This window comes from Amblyraja radiata, chromosome 18 (assembly GCF_010909765.2).
Source record: "Amblyraja radiata isolate CabotCenter1 chromosome 18, sAmbRad1.1.pri, whole genome shotgun sequence".
Classification (NCBI taxonomy): Eukaryota; Metazoa; Chordata; class Chondrichthyes; order Rajiformes; family Rajidae; genus Amblyraja; species Amblyraja radiata.
The window spans coordinates 12,746,909-12,769,864 of NC_045973.1; the positions used below are offsets into that span (position 1 = coordinate 12,746,909).

Below are 22,956 nucleotides of genomic sequence, written 5' to 3' on the forward strand. Positions count from 1 at the left end.
GGAGCATACACCGCTTGGAATGAATGGTCTGTTTCTGGGCTGTAAATTTGACATAAGTACTGAACAGCTCCTAAAAGAATGAAAATTGAGAATAATGATGTGCTAATACTCGCAATAAATAACCCTGAATAGTAGGTGTTAGTTTTATTGTGTTTTCAAACATAGGAAATTTCTGCATTGAGGACGAATCTTGGTAAACATCTGGGTTCAACTCAGGAAATTAAAAAGGGTTAGCGAGACATATTAAAACAAATATTAAAGCACTTACATCGTACAAAAAATTCAGTAGGAACATTGTTTTTCTAATAATGGTAATACCAAGTACAATTTGATTTCATCATCTATCAGTTCATTGTTTTAAATGACCTTTTAATGTAATAATGGATGATCTTACTCACCATTCCAAAAATAGTTTTTTTTTGCTTCAGCTTAATTCAGAAAACAGGTACTTCACACTCCAATGGTTTAAGTTCATTTTTATTGATTTCATATAAAAATGAATTGCTATTTGAAGTCTGTGTTTCAGTTAAAGTTATTTTACTATCATTCCCCAGTGCAATTTTAACCTTACAAAGAAATTGTAAATAGATTAAAGGCTAAACTGAAGGGCAGATCATTTCCATTTTCATGAGATCAGGAATATCAACGATACTTACAAGCTGGAGTGCTGTGAAAATCAGAACTTGCAGACTATTGAAGAGATAGATAGATAGATAGATAGATAGATAGATAGATAGATAGATAGATAGATAGATAGATAGATAGATAGATAGATAGATAGATAGATAGATAGATAGATAGATAGATAGATAGATAGATAGATAGATAGATAGATAGATAGATAGATAGATAGATAGATAGATAGATAGATAGATAGATAGATAGATAGATAGATAGATAGATAGATAGATAGATAGATAGATAGATCCTTTATTGTCTGCAGGCAACAAATTATGTTGCCTGCAGTCATACACAGAATCAATAATAACAAAACATACAATAAACACAAATTAAACATCCACCACAGTGAGTTCACCAAGCACATCCTCACTGTGATGGAGGCAAAGTCTTAGTCTCCGTCTCTTCCCTCCTTGTTCTCCCTCTGCGCTGAGGCGATCGATCCAGGCCGAAGATGCCGCTCTCCAGTCCAGTGGACCTCCGTGGTGATGTCGCCGCCGCCGAAAGCCGGAACGCCGTCTCCGCTCCGAGACGGCCCGCCACAGCATCAGCTCCGGGCCGCCGCTCCGGGCCGCCGCCCCAGCTCCAGGTCCCGCAGTCTCCGCTCCAGGCCGCCGCCCCAGCTCCGGGTCCCGCAGTCTCCGCTCCGGGAGAAGAGTGAACAGAGTTTGTTTAATTTCTGGTAGAGACCCAATAAATCATAATGCACAACAGTATGTGACCAGGAAGAGTTCCACATATGTGAAATTTAGCATTGTTCCTAGTTCTAGCTGTATATAAGGGAGTATTTTTTCCTTTCCTTCTTGGCTATTCTGGTGCTGGCAAGGGCAACACATTGCCAACATAAGAAATCGGCACACGAGTCGACCACTGGATGTGTAGGAAGGAACTGCAGATGCTGGTTTAAACTGAAGATTGACACAAAATGCTGGAGTAACTCAGCGGGACGGGCAGCATCTTTGGATAGAAGGAATGGGTGACATTTCGGATCAAGACGGTCTGAAAATGGGTCTCGACCCGAAACATCACCCATTTCTTCTATCCAGAGATGCTGCCTATCCCGCTGAGTTACTCCAGCAACTTGTGTTTCTCTTTGGTGTAGACCACTGGATGCCCGTTTTACCCGATCTGCTATTCAATAACATGATGGCTGATCTGTTCTTTCTCCTTAACTTCACTTGTCTGCTTAATACTTATAACTCGTGACTTTTTCATAGTCAAAACATTCATCTTCCTAAGCCTTTAAAATATGTATCTCAGCCTCCACTGCTCTTGATAAAGAATCCTTAGCAGTCATGATGCTTGAAGGGAAGAAATTCCTCCACATTTTTGTCTTATGTGGCCAAACCCTTGCCCTCATATTGTGACTCCTTCCAGTAAATCACAATTCACCCACAGCTCTCTCACTGTCTGCCTTGTCCAGTTCATCTCACAATCATGGATGCTTCAATGAGACCTGCCTATCATCCCCCTAAATTCCAAAGCTTGCCCTTTCCGCATAAGACAATCCCTTCAGCCCAGGAATCACTCCCCAAATTGTCTCCAATTTTGGCACATCCTTCCTTGAATAAAGAGATCAAAACTAAGTGTAAGACTCCCATTGTAGTCTCGCCAAACCATCACCAGAAGTAGCAATATTTTAGCGTCCCTTCTATATTAAACACCAACATTCTTCTATATTATGTGCTCCACCTATGCACAATGTTTCCATGTTTCATGTATGAAGTCAGTCAAATTTTTTCATATAGGTGTTCCATACTCTCTCTCCACCAAGGTAAGATTCTACTTATTGTTTTTCCCCATTGTCATCCACTTTTCAGACAGCCTTTGAGTATTGAGGATGACTTACTTTCACAGTGGTTTGGTTGGTTCTGAAGTGTTGAGACCAATATGGGAAGCCCAGACTCTTTGACATTGGGTACCTGGTGCGAGTGTGTGGACAGTTTGTGAGCTGATGCGTTGCTTATACAGACTTCAATGTGCTTCCAGTTCATGAGCTTGAGCTTTTCAACGCCATCCCAAATACCCCTTCTCCACTTTCATGCCTCAGCATTTTCCCGGGAGACAGTGTGGATGTTACATTTCATCATGGAGCTTTTAAGCACATCCTTGAATCTTTACTGATGAAGAATCTCAGACCTTCTTGCATGGAGGAGCTGATACTGTTTAAATTTAACTCTCAATGAATTTATCTGTTAAGTAAATATACAATAACTTTCCTTTTTCAACTCTCGCTTCTTCATAAATGTACCGATGATGCATTGCGGAAAATCACAATACAGCCTACGTAATTTAAGGCCCTAACTAGGGAGGGTGGGGTTTGGCTATAAATGATAAACATTCAGAACACATACAGCATGCACAACTCCACCTTGTTTTATTGCATTTTTAGGTATTTAACTTTAAACATAATTATTGTTTCTGCCTGTGGAGATGCAGGGAAATTCTGGTTCATATGTAAAAAGATGCAAACAATGATGGCATGCAGTCTGCATAGCAATGTCCATCTAATATAACGGAAAACCCAGCTTCATATTTGACTTTCATAGTAGGACGCAGACAATATTTTAATTATTTCCTAGTCTCACAATAAGGAAAAAAGATAAATAATGATTAGCAACATGGAAAACAGTGACATTGTTGATCAATAAAGGCATCCAACCAATTACAGAATGTGTTACGGCCAACTCCATTGACATCATTATCATAACACGTCCTGTTTTCAATTAAATGACTACATATTGTGGTCACGTATTTCTGAATTTCCCTGAGGGGATCAATAAAGTATTTATTATTATTATTATTATCTTGGATGCATCCAACCTCCCAAGGATCACACAGGCAAAAAGCAGAAAACCATCAATGCATCAAATATACATTTCGCTGTTAGCTAATTGAATGTGGAAAGCAAAATTGGTTGAGCTATCTATTAGGATAAATTAATATCAACATTCACATCTCTTCACCCAGGTCATTATAAGGGGGGGGGGGGGGGGGGGGGGGAAGAAACTAGATTGGTTAGCATCATATTTGTTTTGCATCACTTTGTTTAATTTTGAGTGAAAAAATGTAATGGTAAATTTAGGTTTACTCTGAGTAATGTGATTTCTACACTTTGTCTTCCTTGTTCATAAGGTCATAAGTGATAGGAGTAGAATTAGGCCATTCGCCCCATCAAGTCTACTCTGCCATTCCATCATGGCTGATTTATCTCTCCCTCCTAACCCCATTTTCCTGCCTTCTTCCTCAAATTCTTGCACTGTCTGATGTGGGAACCCACGGTGGAACTCAATGACATGCAGTGGCAACCAGCATTGTATGACTGCGGAAAATTATATAAGTCGCCTCGATGCCACTTCTGCAATTTTCAATCCCATACATGTGGCTGCACTGCTTATAGCCTGCTCCATCAGAAGTAATCCTCCACAGTGCATGAGCTACAGGAGCTTGTCTGAGCAGGTCCCCTTCTGCAGAGTCCTGTGATGGGGACACACTTCAGCAAAGTACTTTCAAACAATATATTTACCCTGCTCTCGGCCTTCTCATCTAAATAGTGACAACCCTACCTGCTGCAAGTTTGTGAGATTTATAAAACACTTCCATGCAATCAATCTGCCAGTCTAATCCAACCTACTCCTCTGACTATTGACTCATTTCTATCAGATCCCTCAATGATTACTGACCTGCCCCAGCCTTTGATTCCCCCACATCTTCACCAATCCATGCCCATTGAACCCCACCTGTCAGCCAATCCTCACTCTCAAATTCTCTACTGAATTTGGCCACAATTTCACTGCCTAATGATTGGTTCCCAGTCTTCCTTCAAGTCCATGACACTCCAGAAGACCAGAAGACCTAGGAGCAGAATTAGACCCTGCGGCCCATGGAGTCACCTACCCCATTCAATCATGGCTGATCTATTTATCCCTCTCAACCCCATTCTCCTGCCTTCTCTCTGTAACCTTTGACACCTTACTAATCAAGAACTATCAATCTGCGGTTTACTAATGGCCAATGACGGCCTCCACGGTGTCTGTGGAAATGAATTCCACATATTCACCACTCTCTGGCTAAAGAAATTCCTCCTCATCTTCATTCTAAAGATACCTTATTTTATTCTGAGGCTCTCCCCTCTGGCCCTAGACTCTCCAACTACTGGAAACATTCTCACCACATCAAATCCTCTGATATCCTCAAGGCCTGGCTTCACGGTTGGTCAAGGGCCCAGTGATGTTTCATTGTATGATGTGTAATGGAGAGGCCTTTACTTATACAAGGGCAGAATTACACAGCCCCTTGAGCTTTACTCTAGTGGTGGCAACTCAAAAACATTTGTTGGCCTGGTGCAATATCAGATGTGAATAATGACCATTGCTTTAAGGATGTTGACCACATTGAGGACGGCATCATATATTGCTCATTGCTCTCTGGCTTCTAGACACTGTTTGTGGGCTGAACCACATATCCTCTTTCCATGCTTACCCATGTAAATCTGCACATTCAGAAACGGATTCTCTTTAAGGTTAGGAATCCACTGAATCCTAATACTTCACACTGGTGACAAGAATAGTATGTGGAAGAATCACAATGATTAGAAGTGACAAAGTTGTTAAGCACTGCATGACCATATCAGTTGGGAGAGTCTGAGAGGCAGACAATGAATTGCAACAAGACTGAGGTGCATGCTTGATAGCAAGGAACTAAAGAGCAATGTTTGCAAAAGTGAGGATGTGAAGCCCAGAATTGTATAATATTAATTGCGAGTCATTCTAAGTAGCTAGGAAATAAAACAATGAGAATGTGCACTGTGACAGATTGAACAAATGAAGACTTGAGATCTATCTTTGCCTCATATGGACTTCCTGAATAAGTCTTCGCCAATAATGGTTCACAGCTTAAATCATTTGAATTTGAACAACTCATGAAAAGTAATGGAATAAAACATGACGAATGAACGTTATGTTAATGAATAGAACATGGTAGAGTCTTGTTCAACTCAATTGGAAAGGGAAAAGTGTAAAGGCAGGGGTAGCATCATGATACAAGCTGCGAGAAGCCGGCATGATAGACATTGTACTCTGGGATGAGTTGGGCATGTGGGGGGGATCGGAAATATGCAGGTCCAGGGAAAACATATAAAAATTTGAAACTTTCCTGATTTTAACCCAGTCGCTGGAGGAAGAGAAGAGAAGCTTGCAGTACTCGACGTATTCCGTAAAGGAGATTCTGTTAAGGACAAGTCAACACGCAGTTTTTGACAAGAAGTGAAAATAATATTGTTATCCTGAGAGAGTGATGGACCTACACTGCCTGATCAATCTATTACTCAACTCAAGTAACATTAGCAGTGTATGAAATGATTGCTTGGTTATATTAATATTTGAAATATATGATATCAGACTGTTTCTTTAAAAGGGAAAGTCATGTAATAAATGAAATATTGATGAGGAAGGATGATTTGTACTTTACATTTATCACTCCTTTAGGATATTCTAAGGTGACCAACTGTTCTATAGGTTGACTTAGTCTGTAGGTTCCAGAGACACACCTTAGAGACTTCTTGAATATGCAACATAATTTTTTCATGTATATAACATTCTTGATTTTACGTAAAAAAATTATTGAACACATCAAAGTTATAGTGGCTGACTTTTCAGTATCAAAAGAAGCTCCTCTCAATTTCCAAGTATAAAGATTCCATGAGCTATTATACATGTGAGAACGAATGCGTTATGTTACACATTTTCAATTAATCCTGCGAAACTTTGATATTCAGGCAAAAATCACACACATGAACATTCTGTGACGTGAAGAAAAATAATTCAAATTAGAGATCTGCTATTTTTCCACAGCGCTTAACAAAGGATATACCTTTAAAATGTAAATCATGAACTAACTTGCACTATCTGTGTTAATATGGTCCGTGGCCGGTTCACACTGTTGTAATTAGAGTATGTGTTTACAATGAAAGATTCAATTGGTTAGACCAATTGTTACCACAACCGATTACCAAATGATCAATATCTTGCCAATTGGACATAAACAGTGAAGTGAGAGCTTCCCCACACAGTGCTTCTTCACCAATGACAACCGAAGCAAGGACCAGAGGTACACATTGGAAATTAGGGGAATGGATCATTTTGAGACCAGCTGAGTGGCTTGTTGAAAGGCTGGTGTAGGTCGGGAGGAAGAAAAATTAAATATAGTCAGACCTTCTTCAGTAGGTAACATAAATCAATAACGTGGTTGAAGCAAAATTTAAAATAGGACTGAGAAATTTAAGCAACATTAAAAACACTACTTTCATCTTAAACATGTTAGAAAATGAGGCATGTAAAATCTAATGTCAATTTTCACACGTGTTACATAGAGTCATAGAGCCATAGAGTGATACAGTGTGGAAACAGACCCTTCGGCCCAACTTGCCCACACTGGCCAAAATGTCCCAGCTACACTAGTCCCACCTGCCTGCACTTGGTCCATATCCCTCCAAACTTGTCCTATCCATGTACATCTTTTAATTCCTGTGAGATATGCAATACTTTTGTCAAAAGTCAGTTCCAATGTCCCCATGAATTTACCAGGAGAGACATTTATAAAGGATCTTTCACTGGTCCTTTTATGGAACATAGAACCTAGAACAATACAGCTGAAGAACAGACCCGTTGGCCAACAATGTCTGTGCCAAACATGATGCCATGGCCAGCTCTTATCTGCCTGCACATAATCCATATCCCTCCATTCCCTGGATATCCACAATCAGTATCTTTGGTGAAGTTACAAGTTGTTGACGACACAATCTGAGAAACTGGGTACAAATGGCAAGTAAATAAAGCAAGCCACAAAGAACCTCCTCATCCAATTAGATTGAACAAGTGTTAAAGTAGCAGAACAAGTACTGAAAAAGAACAATATATTCAAATGGGCCAATTCATTGCAAAGACACTGAAAGAGAGACAACATGAATTAAGAAAGGGGAACAATATGACATAAAGGGGACAAAGTAAAGAGTGTTTAAATTTACAACGAATTCAAACATGAAATAATGAGGCCACAATTGTAACAGTTGATTTTCAAAGTCAGAGGGTTGTCTGGCAATAATTAACATCTTGTCATTAAAAGAGAACTTAGATTAAAGTGGACAAGATTTAAATTTCTCTGAAGTTTAATTTGCAACTACGACAAAAGCAGCAATTTTACAATGTTCAATGCATTTCAATGATGAGCCGGACAGCAACACGCCATTTCAGCAGAGCTACTGATGCATGTTTGTAACTGGATCAGTAACTTTTCACTTCAACTCTGTACCTCCTCCTCCTCCTCAGCTGAAGTAGTGCAAGTTACAGAGAGTACATTAGCTTCACTGTCACTTGTATAGGAATGTCTGAGCCAATGTGTGACAGGGATGAATGAATTGGTCTCACATTTAGGCCTCAGTGGTGCCATGGCAAAGATCAGAAACCAAATTACCTGTGAACATTGCCACGGGAGTTCAAAACATGTGCATATTTATAGCCCTATGCGGACATTATATTTAAACTGAGTCTTGTTCATACAATGCCATTTATATTACAATCCTAATTCTAAATATGAACCTGTACCTAAACTATAAATGTACATCTCCCAAACTTGGCTTCTAATATTTGTCTTGATCCTTTGGCAAAAAGATAGGATCGTGAAAAACTGTTATTTACGACAGATAGAAAATAGTATTCTATGGGGATTATTAAGAGGATGATAATGGGGGAAAACTGTTTCAAGGCAGATTTATTTCAAAGGATTTTTGTCAAATTACTATTTACAGAATTAAGCAAACAATATTTAAATGTAAATACTGCTGCCTACATTAACAGTGGCCAGTCATAACAGACAAATGAAAAATATAAAACAGATTTGAAGTTTAAAAAACATAGTTGTAAACAATTATTTTTCTGAAAGTAGATCAAACTTTTAAAAGACTATAACAACCATTTAGATTCAATCCGGTAATCAAACTGACCAGCTCACCTTTACAGCTAATCTAGTAACAGCTTATTGTAAAATGATGTTGCTCCTGATGTATATTTACAAATATGCACTGTAAGACTTATGTACATTAATTTAACAGAAAAATAAATGCACCTTCACATGCAACATCACAGATTTGATTTATTTCACCTTTTTCATCTGTTGTCTTACTTCTCCCCCTCCCCCAGCTATAGACTTTGTAAATATGCTGCATATTACACTTGACCAATGCATACCTAACAATCAATTTTAGCCTTGTTCGTCATTATATTTTAATTAAACTTCATTGCTTGTTACTACATTAGAATATACTAGATAATCCAGGTTGGCTTGCTGCAACAAAAATATAATGCATTTCAAATCATAGGAAGTCATCAATAGTTGTGAAATGTGGAAGTGAGTACATACGTTTTATTTTTCATTTGTTATGACTGCGCCTGGATATTCCAGAGAAATCTTTGTCAGTTAAGGTATAGATACTGCACCAATGTTATCTGGTTAAATCTCCTATTTTCATACAGGCAACAATGATTTCTGGTACAGGTGACAAATTTGAAAATTGTATTACAATGTTAAAACCAACAACACATTCCAAGATACTTAAAAAAATTGTGCTAAATAATAATTTCAAAATACTGAACATTTCACATGTATAAATATAGCCATCTGTACATTATACGCAAACCATTAGATTGTACGCTTTGGTTACATCAAGTGTCTGATGTTTTTCAGATGTTGACTTTAGTGCATTTGAAAAACCCAAACAAAACCTCAGGCAAAGAACATATGTCTTAATTTAACCTGTTGCATGAATTGTACTGGTAATTACTGGTTTGTCCACATAAATTTGAAATGACAAAATGTACAGTCATAAAGATTTATAGGAAAAGATAACATTGGTGGGTCAGTAAATGCACAATAGCAAAATTTGTAGATTTACTCATTACAAGTCTTTAGATCTTTGACTGATTAAAGGATGTCAGGTAAGTCAGTGTATGTTTTCACCATAATGCTGATCTGGCTGACAAAGATAGCACTATCGTACTAAAGGCTGACAATGTACAAGTGTTCGATGCTGAGGCTCCACTTTTTCCACCGTCTGGATCTGTGGATAAAACCAAAATGGAAGCTGTCAGTAACACGGAAACGATTTGTAGTTCACATTGTACGAATCTTGTACAATGTTGGAAAATATACACTAAAATGAAAGCATTGTAAATAGTCCATTCTTTTCTCAAGAGTAGTATATTCGAATAGATTACAAAAATATTCATTGTTATCTTACCAGACTCAGGGAGCACTGCAGATTTAGAAACAAGGAACTGCAGAGACCGGTCAATGCATAAAAGGACACAAAGTGCTGGAATAACTCAGCAAGTCAGACAGCATCTCTGGAGAACATGGATAGGTGACAATTCGGGTTGTGACCCTTTTTCAGACTGTGCTATAGACTTCTTATAAATACCAATAATTTCTTCTAGCGTTATAGATTTATTTCGTCATTTTTCAACCTTATGTTCATCTACTTACCAAAAAGAAATACATTTGAGAAAATACACGTTATTGTTGAGTGAAAATAGCAGCAAAGTGTTTGGCCTTTTACAGTGAATATGTTACTGAGTAGCCTTCAGCATCAGTGAGTGCTGGTTCTTCATTGAATGAACAGTTCTAGATGTTATTCTGAGCAATGCCATTGGCAATCTCACTGCAGACACATTTTCCGAGCTGATGCATCTGCTGCTTTCATACCTTTCTCCAGATTGCTGGGCCTTATTTATTTTGTTTCCCTAGTCCTAGCTCAAAATAAAATGATTGTGTATTACAATGTGTGACTAAAATACTCATCTACACCACTAGTCAGCAATTGAGTAATAATATTGAATACTTATTACTGCAGTATGAAACATAAAAGCACAATACCATTATGCATTAGTCAGTGTCTCTTTAACAGAGATCACGAGGGAATAACAAATGAGCAGGATAATTCTCCCTTTGGACTTGTCATCCATTTTCTTTTCTTACATCTATTTCTCCCATACCAACAACCAATTTTGTCTAATATGATAATTCATTTTGTATATTGGGCACTGTTGGTGTGACAGAATTGTCCAATATCAGACACAAATAGATCTGTTACCAAATTGATCTATTTCATGTGTGAGGAGGAACTGATGCTGGTTTAAACCAAAGACAGACACAATGGGCTGGAGTAACTCAGCAGGTCAGGCAGCATCTCTGGAGAAAAGGAATGGGTAATGAGTCGAGTCAAGGCCCCTCTTCATGTTTGAATCAAAATTTCACTCAGCATTTCAAGTTAAATTATTATTCTACATGTTATTTTTTCTGTCTCCAGTACAATTTTATGCTTCTCAGATATGTGCTTCATCGAGGTAGAAATTGCTTTACAATTGCAGCATTAAATAATAACATTAATATTCTTCAATTGACTGAATAATTATGATATTTGTTACATTCCCACCAAGATCTCTAATTACTGTCACTTAAGATTAATGTCAAGCATCATACTGCCTATTGGGTGTAACAGTTTTCAGATGAAATTTCCCTTAACCAAAGCATATTTATGATTCACAACATCTCCTCTATTATGTAACTGAAACACTTATTATAGAACAGGATTATTTATTTTTCCATCATTGCAAATAGAGGAAATCCGATTTCGTTATTCAGCGTCAGATGATTGCAAGAATTGAGATAGTATTCAGCCGAGATGTTGTGTTCTTGTGTCATCTCGTTGTTCTGACATGGAACACGAGAATCTATCCCAGCTCAATAAACTTCAGCCGGTTGTAGGAAGAAACTACAGATGCTGGTTTAAACCGAAGTTAGACACAAAATTGCTGTAGGGAGGGGGTGTTAAGTTTTTAGCAACTGGGAGATCAAGTAGGTTTAGGCAGACTGAGCGAGCCTGCGCTTGGTCTCGCCAATATATATATATATATAGATATATATAGATATAGATATAACTTTAGCCTGTGCTGGTTAACAGTATACATTCATGCTATAACATTAAAGTTAGATGAAAGTTTCCTTTTTGACATAGGTTTCTTCGTTCACTGAATTGATTTTATCTTCCACAAACCAACTCACAACAAAGAGGGGAAACCCTGCAGGAGACTCAGTTACTAATCTAATCAGTTAGTGATCTATCAGCTGATAGAATGAACTCCAAGAAGAATTTTGAATCATCATCTACATCCTGAGATCAGATTACAGCTTTCAAATCATCACCCAGCAATCTGCCCGACGCCAGAACAACTCCCTAATTGGGCTGTGGATCTGCATGAACAGACCAGGGAAATTCACCTGACTTTTTAGGTGGTTCCAGTGCTCAGCACCTCCACTGCGAGTGCAGCAAAGAGCAGCAACCTACGCACAAATAGTTAGGGGGCAAACCCTATTCATGGAAATATGACATTGTTTAATTCAGAAAGTAATTGTAGCAGATAATGCCACTGACCTTTCACCTTAAATGCATAATCAATAATTAGTTTTTTTGCAATAACACTTTAGACAGGGCAGCACAGTCGCGCAGCGGTCGAGCTGCTGCCGCACAGCATTATAGGCCCGGGTTTGGTGCTGTCTGTGTGGAGTTTGTACGTTCTTCCTATGACTGCATGAGTTTTCTCTGGGTGCTCCAGTTTCCTCCCACATTCCAAAGGGGTTGTAAGTTAATTGACTTCTGTAAATTGCCCCTAGTGTTTAGGATACAAAAGTGTTCTAACATAGAACTGGTGCATGGGTGAACGATGGTCAGCATCGACTCGGAGGGCTGAATGGCCTGTATCCATGCTATATCTCAAAACTAAACTAAACCCCTTAAGATTTTAAATAAGCTATATCTCATTTTACAATTTAAGACATTTTGGAAATATGGTTCCCCAGTGTGCTACTTCTGGGTTTTTTGAAGTCAATATGAAATATTCATCTCAAACAAAATAATGATTAACTTCTAAGAGCCTCATTTAGGACTAATATGCTTCACATAAAAGGTGTCAGTAAACTATAGTATTTCACATGAATTATATTTATACAACACGAAGATAGGGATGACTGAAATTTAACTTTGGTGGGTCCAGTGGAAATGGAATTCACCCATGAAAACCTTTTGTTTATGAACAATGGTCACCTCGCCAAGGCAACAGCCACACAGATTTGCTTAGATAGTTAGATCTTTAATTACTTCTCTTGGAACACAGTATGAATCAATATAATTAACTTCCTAATATATACTGGAGGGATTCCAAGGGTGTACAAACATTTACAACTCTGTTCAGCTGCATCCTGGTGGTGGTAACCAAAGTCTTTAAAGAAAAAAAGAGTTTCATCATTGAGAAATAAATGTAAGAAAACACGAGATTACATTTGACAAAGCTCAGCCAGGAACTGTGGAGTTTGATCAGCTGACTCTTTGAACCCCCCCCCCCCCTTAAACCAAAAGGTCATTAGTTTCTATTTGGGAGCAGTCTGTCACCCAACTCCTCCTGCTTCACGAGTGAATTTTGTCAGCCTGAAAAAGAGTATGAATTTTTGGAATGAGGATACCAACTCGGGAGAGTGAATAAGAAATGCGATTCATGTGCCAATGTCCTTGGCCTTCTGATTGCCCAGTGGCAGAGTGTGAAAGGTTGAATGAGACAACCATAACATGTGCACTAAAGACTTCATGATTAAATCATCTGCTGTACGAGGTGTCCCTTAACATTAACTAATTAAACTGTCTGAATTAAAATAGGACATTTATGTTTCATAATTTACAAAGGCAAATACGAGCATGATAGATGAGCATTAAGAGCTGGTGAGAAAAAGTAGCAACAGGGTGAGATAATGTTTTGACACAAAGAACTGCAGATGCTGGAACCTTGAGCAATATACAAGATGGCTGGAGGAACTCAGTAGGTTAGGCATCATCTATGCAGTGAATCAATAGATGGCCTTTTGGGTCGGGAACGTTCTTCAGACTGTTTCTGAACGTTAGAGACATTTAAAAGTTTACAATAATACAACTTTTGACAACTGTTCAGAATTTATCAAGTCCCACCTCTTTCTTGCCAGATGTTGCAGGATGTTGGGGCCTGGCCTTTACACCAACAGAGGCCCGATGCTGTCTGTCTTGCGGCTGAACACCAGGCTCCAGAAACCAGTAAAATAGGTCCTCAGCAAAGGGCCCAGGAAAGTACAAAATAAAGATTCTGACATTTACTATCTCAGTAAATTTGTACCATCAAATCTTTCAGTGAATAGACAGTAGGACCTTCCTCAGAGATCTTGTTGAAAAGCTTGAACCAATCTTGGAACCACCTAGTGATCTATTTAAAATGCTCCACACTGCATGAGTGTTTTTTGTATGGTCTTTAGGAGCATCGCCTTAACCTTTAGCCTCAGTTTTGCTACTGAAATGCATCTCCTGCGATAAATAATATCTGGAAAGAATATTTGATCAATCACTTGAATATGAAGAAAAGGTAAAATAATATTCACAGCAGATAATTCTATTAAACTGAAGGAATAAAGTTATCCTTTAAATACATGATTTGTCCATCAAGAACCTCTTTTCTCTCCCTCTGCTGAAAGGACTTGTAGTCCAGTCCCTGGATGTGGCCATAACTTGCATTTCCTGGCAATCTCCAAATGCCTTAGGAGCAAATCAAGGTTAGTCAAGTTGGTGTAAAACCAGTCACATATTTGCCTGACCCTTTACTATGGGGTGAAAGGATTCCTTCTAAACATAACATCAGTGAACTAGCTGGGTTTTACAATTATTTAAATGTTAACAGCACTTCGATTCTTGAATTCTGATTTTTTTGAAATAGCAATATAGACTCTGGATTATTAAATCAATTATTATTCCAACCAATATACTATCCGGGGTATGCCATCTCTGTTTTTATCTACTTTAAACAGTTTATTGGATTTCATTAAATTATCTCGGATTTTCATCTGCCCTTGAGTAATCTTTTGGCCTTACAACTAAATCAAACCGTACTGCATATTCTGCAGACATTCTGCAGAGCCGTGAAACTGCAAACCATACTCATAGAAAGTTCCAAGTTACTGGATTAAAAATGTAATTTGGACTAAATGAATCTCTTATATTAACTGGGCTTACAATTAAACTTCATTATTCAATTATCGGTTTAGCAAATAGCGCTGCTTAAATCAGCTTTTTTTTGACAATTTGGGCCATTTATTAGGACGATTGTCGACACATTTATCAGTTTGTTGCTATTCACAGAAAATAACACGTTCCATTCAGTTTCTTGAGAGACAGATGTGCCCCTTGTTTATGACATTCCACCCAAGCTAATCCAGGTTTTAGGTACAGTGTGTAGTTTGAGGTTAATGTTTATGCATCTGCAAATGTATAAATCTCTTTTTACCCAATTTTCCACGGCTTGATTTCCACGGATACATAAACAATTTTACCTTCCACGTTCAAGATCTCACCAAAATCATTCCCCCCTGCTTACACTAAATGTTTCAAAACCAAGCCCATCATAACCTGAATGTGTAGCTTATGATAAAGGCTTCTTTGCAGCAATAGTAAATGTGCCCAGAAACTGGAGTTCAACCTTTTTTAGAGCACTAAACCAATAATGCTTCTGTCAAATCAGGTGATCTGTAAAAAAAAGGTGAAAAAGCTGGTTTAAAAAAAAAAGAATGCAGTTTTCACCCTGAAGCACATGCGTAAACATTACTTGCATGTTTCCAATAGCTGCGCTGACTGCCAGGGTGCAAGAAAGGCCTCGACCTGAAACGTCACCCTTTCCTTCTCTCCAGAGATGCTGCATGTCCCGCTGACTTACTCTAGCATTTTGGGTCTATCTTCTGCCAGGACGCAAGTCAGGTTTGAAAGAACACTCGTCATTACATCAAAGGGGGGAAGTGGGGAGGGGCTGTATGTGGTGGTGGCAGGGGGTTTTGTTTGGGGTGATTTGGGAGGGAGGGAGGCAGGACATAGGACTTTCCTGTGTGACAACATTGGTGCCCTTAATCGCCTGAAGCTACTGCTCCTTAAACTACTACAGGGGCAGTGAGCACAGCATCCAAAAACTAAGTCACATAACAGAGAGATACGATGATCTTCAGCTGAAAACACAAGTCCTGAGGAGATGGTGGGCATGAAATTAATATCCCATTGGGGGCTTGTCAAGTGGCCTGCTTTGCAATTTGCTGAAGTATAGCTCATTATTTAAGTGCAAGTGAAAGAAATGCAAGTCACAGCTCATTCCCGAGCAGTCAATATCTGCCTGTAAATGCATAAATCCCTGCTGGCAACAGGCTGACATCATCAGATGTGAATCTGATGCTGAGCAATATCGGCTGTGCGAAGGCAAATTGCTCCAAGAATTTGAATCCACATCTCTAGACCTACATTCCAGATCTCAGGATAACAGAGCAGCAACTTAAATGCTATGCTACTGCACCCTTAAAAACATTGAACAAAGTTAAAATTGAACAAAATAAAATTAAAGCAAATAAAAACACTTCTGTGGAATTTTTTTTAAGCAGAGATTGATAGATTCTTGATTAGTACGTGCCAGAGGTTATGGGGTGAAGGCAGGAGAATGGGGTTGAGAGGGAAAGAAAGACCAGCCATGATTGAATGGCAGAGTAGGCTTGATGGGCCAAATGGCCTAATTCTGCTCCAATTGAGTGATACTGTGTGGAAGCAGGCCCTTCGGCCCAACTTGCCCATACCGGCCAACATGTCCCAGCTACATGAGTCCCATCTGGCTGCGCTTGGTCCATATCCCTCCAAACCTGTCCTATCCATGTACCTTTGGGCTTATGAACTTCTAAAAAGTAAATAATATTTAGTGAAATCAATTGATAAAATATTGAAATGACCCGACTTTATTCCCCACCTGCCATTCACCTCTAATTGAATGAATTGGTGTAATGGTCTTACCCAAAGTATGTCCGGTGAGTGTTCTCACCAGGATAAGACTCCATGAGGATGCAGCATCAGTGTGCAGTCTGGAAATTACTGGCTTTAGAGTTGTTGCTCGTGTCCCTCAGTAAACAAAAAGAGTTTATGTTTCAAAAGAACTCTTTGTTGTCCAAGAGTTTGTATCTGTAGAGGTGCTTTGAACAGTTTACTTTCCACAGGTTGTACCATCTTCCATGGATGGAAAGGAAAGAGGTCATTCTCTTCCCAACAAGGATGCAGTAAATAAAAGGCAAACCACACTTGTTTTGATGCACTAACACGTCCAAGCTGACCATTCACATCCAATGACCATTATTAGCAGATGGAAGAGTGTAGGTGCTTGAAGAGGCTCCTTCCCACTGCTATTTTAAATAGATTATTCATTTCACCGAGTTCATTCCAATAACCCCTTCACAATATGTTGAATGTTACTGGTTTTCATTGACCGGGGTTTGAAAGATAGTCTCCAACTATGCTCTCTGCCCCTTCATATCATGAACAAAACTTAGGTTAAGTGAAAATTCAATTCAATAAACCCCTTCATTTTAGCAAAGATTTGTTTAATGAACATTTTCTAACTTCGGGAGACCTGTGGTTTTCTGCCTTCATGCAGGAACACAAAATTGGCCGGGATTAAGCAGAGAAATGCTTATAGTCCCATTAAAAACTTGCTGGCATTTACATAGAACATAGGGCCAGCATCTGTAGTTCCTTCCTACACTCATAGCACAGGAACAGGCCCTAAAGTCTGCAATGTCGGTGTTGATCTCAAGACTGCTTAAACTAATCCCTTCTGCCTGCCCTTCCATTCTTTGCAAATTCATGTATCTATAAGCTTCTTAAATGCCACTATTTTATTTCCTTCCAACATTATTCCAGGCAGCATGTTCCAGGCACCCACCCCTCTCTGTGGAAAAAAAAACTTGCCCTGCATATTTCCTTTAAACTTTCTCATAGCCGTGCCCTCTTGTATTTGGCTATTTTACATTGAGAAAAAAGGTTCTGACTGTTGATTCTATCTATAGCTCTCATAATTTGTTTAACTTCCAATAGGTCTTCCTCTCAACTTTACGCTCCAGAGGAAACAATTTAAGTTTGTCCAACCTCTACTTATAGCTAATATCTTCTAATTCAGGCAACATCCTGGTAAACCTCTTCTGTACCCTCTCCAGAGCCTCCAAATTATTCCTCTAATGGGGCTACCAAAAGTTCACACAATACTCCAAATGAGGCCTAACCAAAGTTCTGTAAATCTGGAACACGACTTCCTGACTCTTATGCTCAATGCTCCGACTGATAAAGTCAAGCATAACACATGCCTTCTTTGTCACTTGATCAACTTGTCCCAAAATATATTGTGGTGTTACATCAGTGAATTTGCAATTCAGACAGAAACATGCAGAGGTTTCTGAGGAAAAAAAAATCAGAGCTAATATCAAATCTTAATGAAAACATAAAAAGTTAAAGCTGCTCATAAAACAATTTCTTCTCAGTTGTTGACTTTGATTACCCTTGCAGATAAACTGTTGGCAACGGAACCTGAATGTAAACCTTGGAAAAAACAAATCCTCAAACTTCACATTTTTAAAAGAGATTTTCAACGCAAGTTCATTTCAGTCAGAGAAGGGGATGGTGTAAATTAAAAACAAAATCTATGTTGTCCTTGTCCCAGATGAGACACTGAAACAATCGGCAGAGCTTATCAGCGCACGCATAATATACATCCAAAAAAAAAGGTTCCACACACGCATCCTGATCAGCTGCAGAGACAGCAATCTGCCAGCTGATCTAATCTGTCAGTGGAGGATCAGTGTTGTCTGACCCCAGTGTCTCCCTCTAACTGACTGCAGTTGCCCTACTTTCTTCTGCACTGCAGGAGAATGCTGAATAGGCAGAGAACGACACAAGAAGACACAACTGATCATCTGCGCTGATTTGCCCTCTGTGCATTCATACGTGAACAAAACTGAGATTCACTTTAAAATGCCATTGCAACCAGGGGAAAAAGACATTTCATTTTGATGGCAATTTAAAAAACTTTTTAAATTAACTCTCTAAAAAAATGTTGATGTAGCACAGGCTCCTTGCCATAACATGACATATAATTCAATTAATTTATATATTTAAGAATATATAAAATAATACATCCCAAAAAGGTTGCAACAGTTCAAATGAAGCATGCCTCTATTACGATGGAAAAGTAGAGGGAAACGTTACATGGCTCTTCCAAACACACTGTAGTTCCTATAACCATCTAAAATCCAGACAATGTTCCTCAATAATTGCTGCCTTACAGATTCTGGGTATAAACTGAATACATGCAGATTTCAATATTGTTTAACATCTTTTTTATGGTCTTCCAGAAAGAAAATTGTGATGTTTGGGGCATTTCATAGGAAGTTTAAAATTGAGATATAAGCAGTGTAATTGTTGACAATCCAAGTGTTATCTCAATCAGAATTTGAACCTACGACCCGTGCACAGCTTGCTTACAAAATTTGATTTCTAGTCACCAGGCTGTCTATGATGCTGTGGGAGAAAGCTTTCCCTTTGTGCTTTGTCCAGCATGCTATGAAACAAGCTGGAAACATGAGTAGCTCGTAATTACAGTAAGACCACTATGGTTAGCCAAAATTAAACAGAAACTTTAAATTGTATATTCATGGTACTGTCCACTGTGCTCGAACGATGTTTAATACATCTTGGTCATAGTTTTAATAGACTGGACCGAAATAGCTTATTTTTACTTCAAGATTTATATCATGTTTAGCCTACAAGCTAGGGAGGAATGAGATGCTGTTTGTCCTTTAAGTATGGAGAAATCAATTGACAAACTACAATTCTCTAAATGTTCACCAAATGTGGGTTTACAGAATATTGAGGGTGCGTATGCTATGATGAATGACTCACATTCTGACGCCCCAAAGCCTTTCCACATATACAAAGCATGAGTTGGAACACATAAAGGAATATTCTCTGCTCATTTGGATGAGTGCAGTTCCAGCAACATTCAACGCCTGGATTTGTGGCCCAATCGCTGCCTTGAACTTATGGTCCTTCCACACTATTACCCAGTGACCATCGCAGTCTGCAAAATGCACTTTGGTTATGTACCTAGGCTACTCAAGTCACTACTTCCCAAACTGTGCCCTCTAACACCAAGGCCAAGACTAACAGATGCATGGGAGCACCAGATTCTCACAGGTTCACAAGTTATAGGAGTAGAATTAGGCCATTCGGCCCATCGAGTCTACTCCGGCATTCAATCATGGCTAATCTCGGCCTCCTAATCCCATTTTCCTGCCTTCTCCGCATAACCCTTGACACCTGTGCTAATCAAGAATTTGTCTATCTCTGCCTTAAAAATATTCACTGACTTGGCCTCCCTCTGTGGCAATGAGTTCCACTGATTAACAATCCTCTGACTAAAGAAATTCCTCCTCACATCCTTTCTAAAAGAGTGTCCTTTAATTCTGAGGCTATGACCTCTGATCCTAGATTCTCCCACCAGCGGAAACATCCACTCCACATTCTCCTCCAGTTTCCATGCCATTTTGATGTGAAAATATAATCGCCTGATCTTCTTTATTGCTGTGTCTAAATCCTAGAACTCCTCTCCCAGCAACACTATGGGAATTCCTGCAGCAGAAGGAATGTAGCAGTTCCAAGTGGCTCTCCAACACCTTCTCGAGGCAATGAAAGATGAGCAATAAACACTGGCCTTGCCAACAATGAACAGATGCTGAAAAATTAATAAACAAAATAATATTATACATGGTGAAGAGATATACTTTAAATACCTTAAAGAAGAAAATATATAAATAGCCATACTAAGGAGTGAATTTTAATGTGCAGTGGCCTGGAACCAGCTTGAATCTTGTAGAGGTGTATGAGAGGAATACATAGAAATAAATAGGGTAAATGCACAAAGTCTTTGACCCACAAAAGCAAATCAAGAACCAGAGGACCAAGGTTTAAGATGAGCGGGAAAGATTTAATAGGAAACTGAATGGAAATGTTATCACACAAGAGTGGTAGTCACATGAAACGAGCTGCCAGAGGAGCTAGTTGAGGCAGGTCCTATCACAACATTTAAGAAACATTTAGACAGGTACATGGATAGGATAGATTTAGAGGGATACATGCCAAATACAGGCAGGTGGGACTGGAGTAGATGGGGCATGTTGGTCAGCATGGGCCAGTTGGGCCAAAGAGAATGTGTCCACACTGCATGGCTCTATGATTTTCAGCAAGTCAGCCATTCATGAACTGATTAAAACTGCAGGCACACACACAGCTAGATCTGTTGAGGTTCAGATTCATATTAAAATAAAATGAATAAACTTAACTGCTGTAAATTTATATTTGGGGTGAAGAAAACTATATTAAAGTATGGATTCAATGCAATCCTTTGAGGACCTCTGATGTGTCTCTTCTCACCTCTTTGTAAAATCTCAATTTCTACTGCACCCCTTTTCTTAGACTTAGTATTTGACCAGGATGTCCTCCCATATGTCTGCCCCCCTGGTATCACCTTTGAGAAACTTTTCATTCTTGGGTGATTTGCACCTGAACCTGAGTTCCAGTGTCCCATCTCTTATTTAATTGAAAAATATTTTCACGGACATCCTTGCTCAACAGTCTCTCTCAAGTAGCCTTCCTACTCCCATTATCTCAACCGGAGGCTAATTTCTGAGAGCCCTCACCACCGATCATTCCCAATTCCCTTCTAAAAAAACCCATTTTATTTTAACCTGTGGAATCATCCCTCCCTCTTTGTCTACCCTTGCTCCTCTGGCCCATGTTAGCTAACATCAAATTAGGTTCTGCTCCAAATTCTATACCCCCATGATCAATTTCCTCCCTTTTCTCAGCCACTAACCCAGGCCCAAATAAATCATCTGTAAATCCTCCAACCTAATTGAGGGTTTACAGATGAGCCCTATCTCTGACTTGTATCTTCTCTTTTACAAAGGCTTCCAATGTCTATATCTATTACATCGCCTGTCTCCGTCTCTGCCAAAACCTTCACACATTTTTCCATCACCTCCGGTGACTAGTTCAATGCCCAATCTTTGGAAACACTGGTGATCTCTCACTAAATCTATTAATCACTTTCTCCCTTCACTCAACAACCTACAGATATTCAGCGAGATTATATAAAGTGTTGATGAAGAATTCATGCCCAGGATGACAAGGAGACAAGGATTTCAACAGCAGAAGGCGACTCATGTGTAATTGATAAATGAGGCATGTTAACCCAACTGCAGATCAAATTGACTAATGATTCCAAGGGGTCATGATGGAGGGGAATGGCAGCAGAGGACTATAAATGTTACATTATATTTTCCATGTCCTCATCGAAACACAAAGCACATGAAAAGGAAAAGTTTGAATAGTAAGAAAGGATATTTTGTTGGTTCTTGTCAACAGATTTAAAAATATCTCAGAACAACAGAAATTAATGGAAATACTCAAGTTAGGCGGCATCTGTGGAAAAAAGAATCAGTGTTATTGTGTCAAGTCAAATACCTTGACAGTTCTCTTTCGACAGATGCTGCCTGACATGTTTAGTGTTTCCTGTAGTATCTGTTTATATTTCAGTTTACCAGCATCTGGAGTTATTTGATTTTCATTAACAGTATCTCATGTTTGTCCAGCCATTTTCCCCACTGTTTGCCATGACCAAAATATTGTTGACAAAGCTGGATGAAAGAATGGGTCCACTGCGCTGATATTCGCTGGAATTTAGAAGGATGAGAGGATATCTTATAGAAACATATGAAATTCTTAGAGGATTGGACAGGGTAGATGCAGTAAAACATTTCCTGATGTTGGGGGAGTCCAGAACCAGGAGCCACAGTTTAAGAATAAGGGAGGTAGACCATTTAGGACTGAGATGAGGACAAACCTTTTCACCCAGATAATTGTGAATAGAAACATAGAAAATAGGTGCAGAAGTAGGCCATTCGGCCCTCCGAGCCTGCACCGCCATTCAATATGATCATGGCTGATCATCCAACTCAGTATCCTGTACCTGCCTTCTCTCCATACCCCCTGATCCCTTTAGCCACAAGGGCCACATCTAACTCCCTCTTAAATATAGCCAATGAACTGGCCTCAACTACCTCTGTGGCAGAGAATTCCACAGATTCACCACTCACTGTGTGAAATGTGGAATATGTGGAATTCTCTGCCACAGAAGGCAGTGGAGGCCAATTCACTGGATGTTTTCAAGAGAGAGTTAGATTTAGCTCTTGAGGCTAAGGGAATCAAGGAATATGGGGAAAAAGCCGGAACGGGGCACAGATTTGGATGAT

The 22,956-nt window shown here is 39.1% G+C and overlaps 1 protein-coding gene across 6 annotated transcripts in view; it reads right to left on the bottom strand.

Moving 5' to 3' along the window:
• Window positions 1–7,825: 7,825 nt before the first annotated feature.
• The window catches only part of cntn3 (contactin 3), a 1,582,783-nt gene continuing 1,567,652 nt past the window's right edge, over window positions 7,826–22,956 (bottom strand). For all 6 annotated transcript variants that reach the window (XM_033036732.1, XM_033036731.1, XM_033036727.1 and 3 more), the window contains one exon: window positions 7,826–9,790. In XM_033036732.1, the coding sequence (XP_032892623.1) occupies window positions 9,687–9,790 (104 nt within the window). In that variant the 3' untranslated portion in view covers window positions 7,826–9,686. The remainder of the gene's footprint in view (window positions 9,791–22,956) is intronic.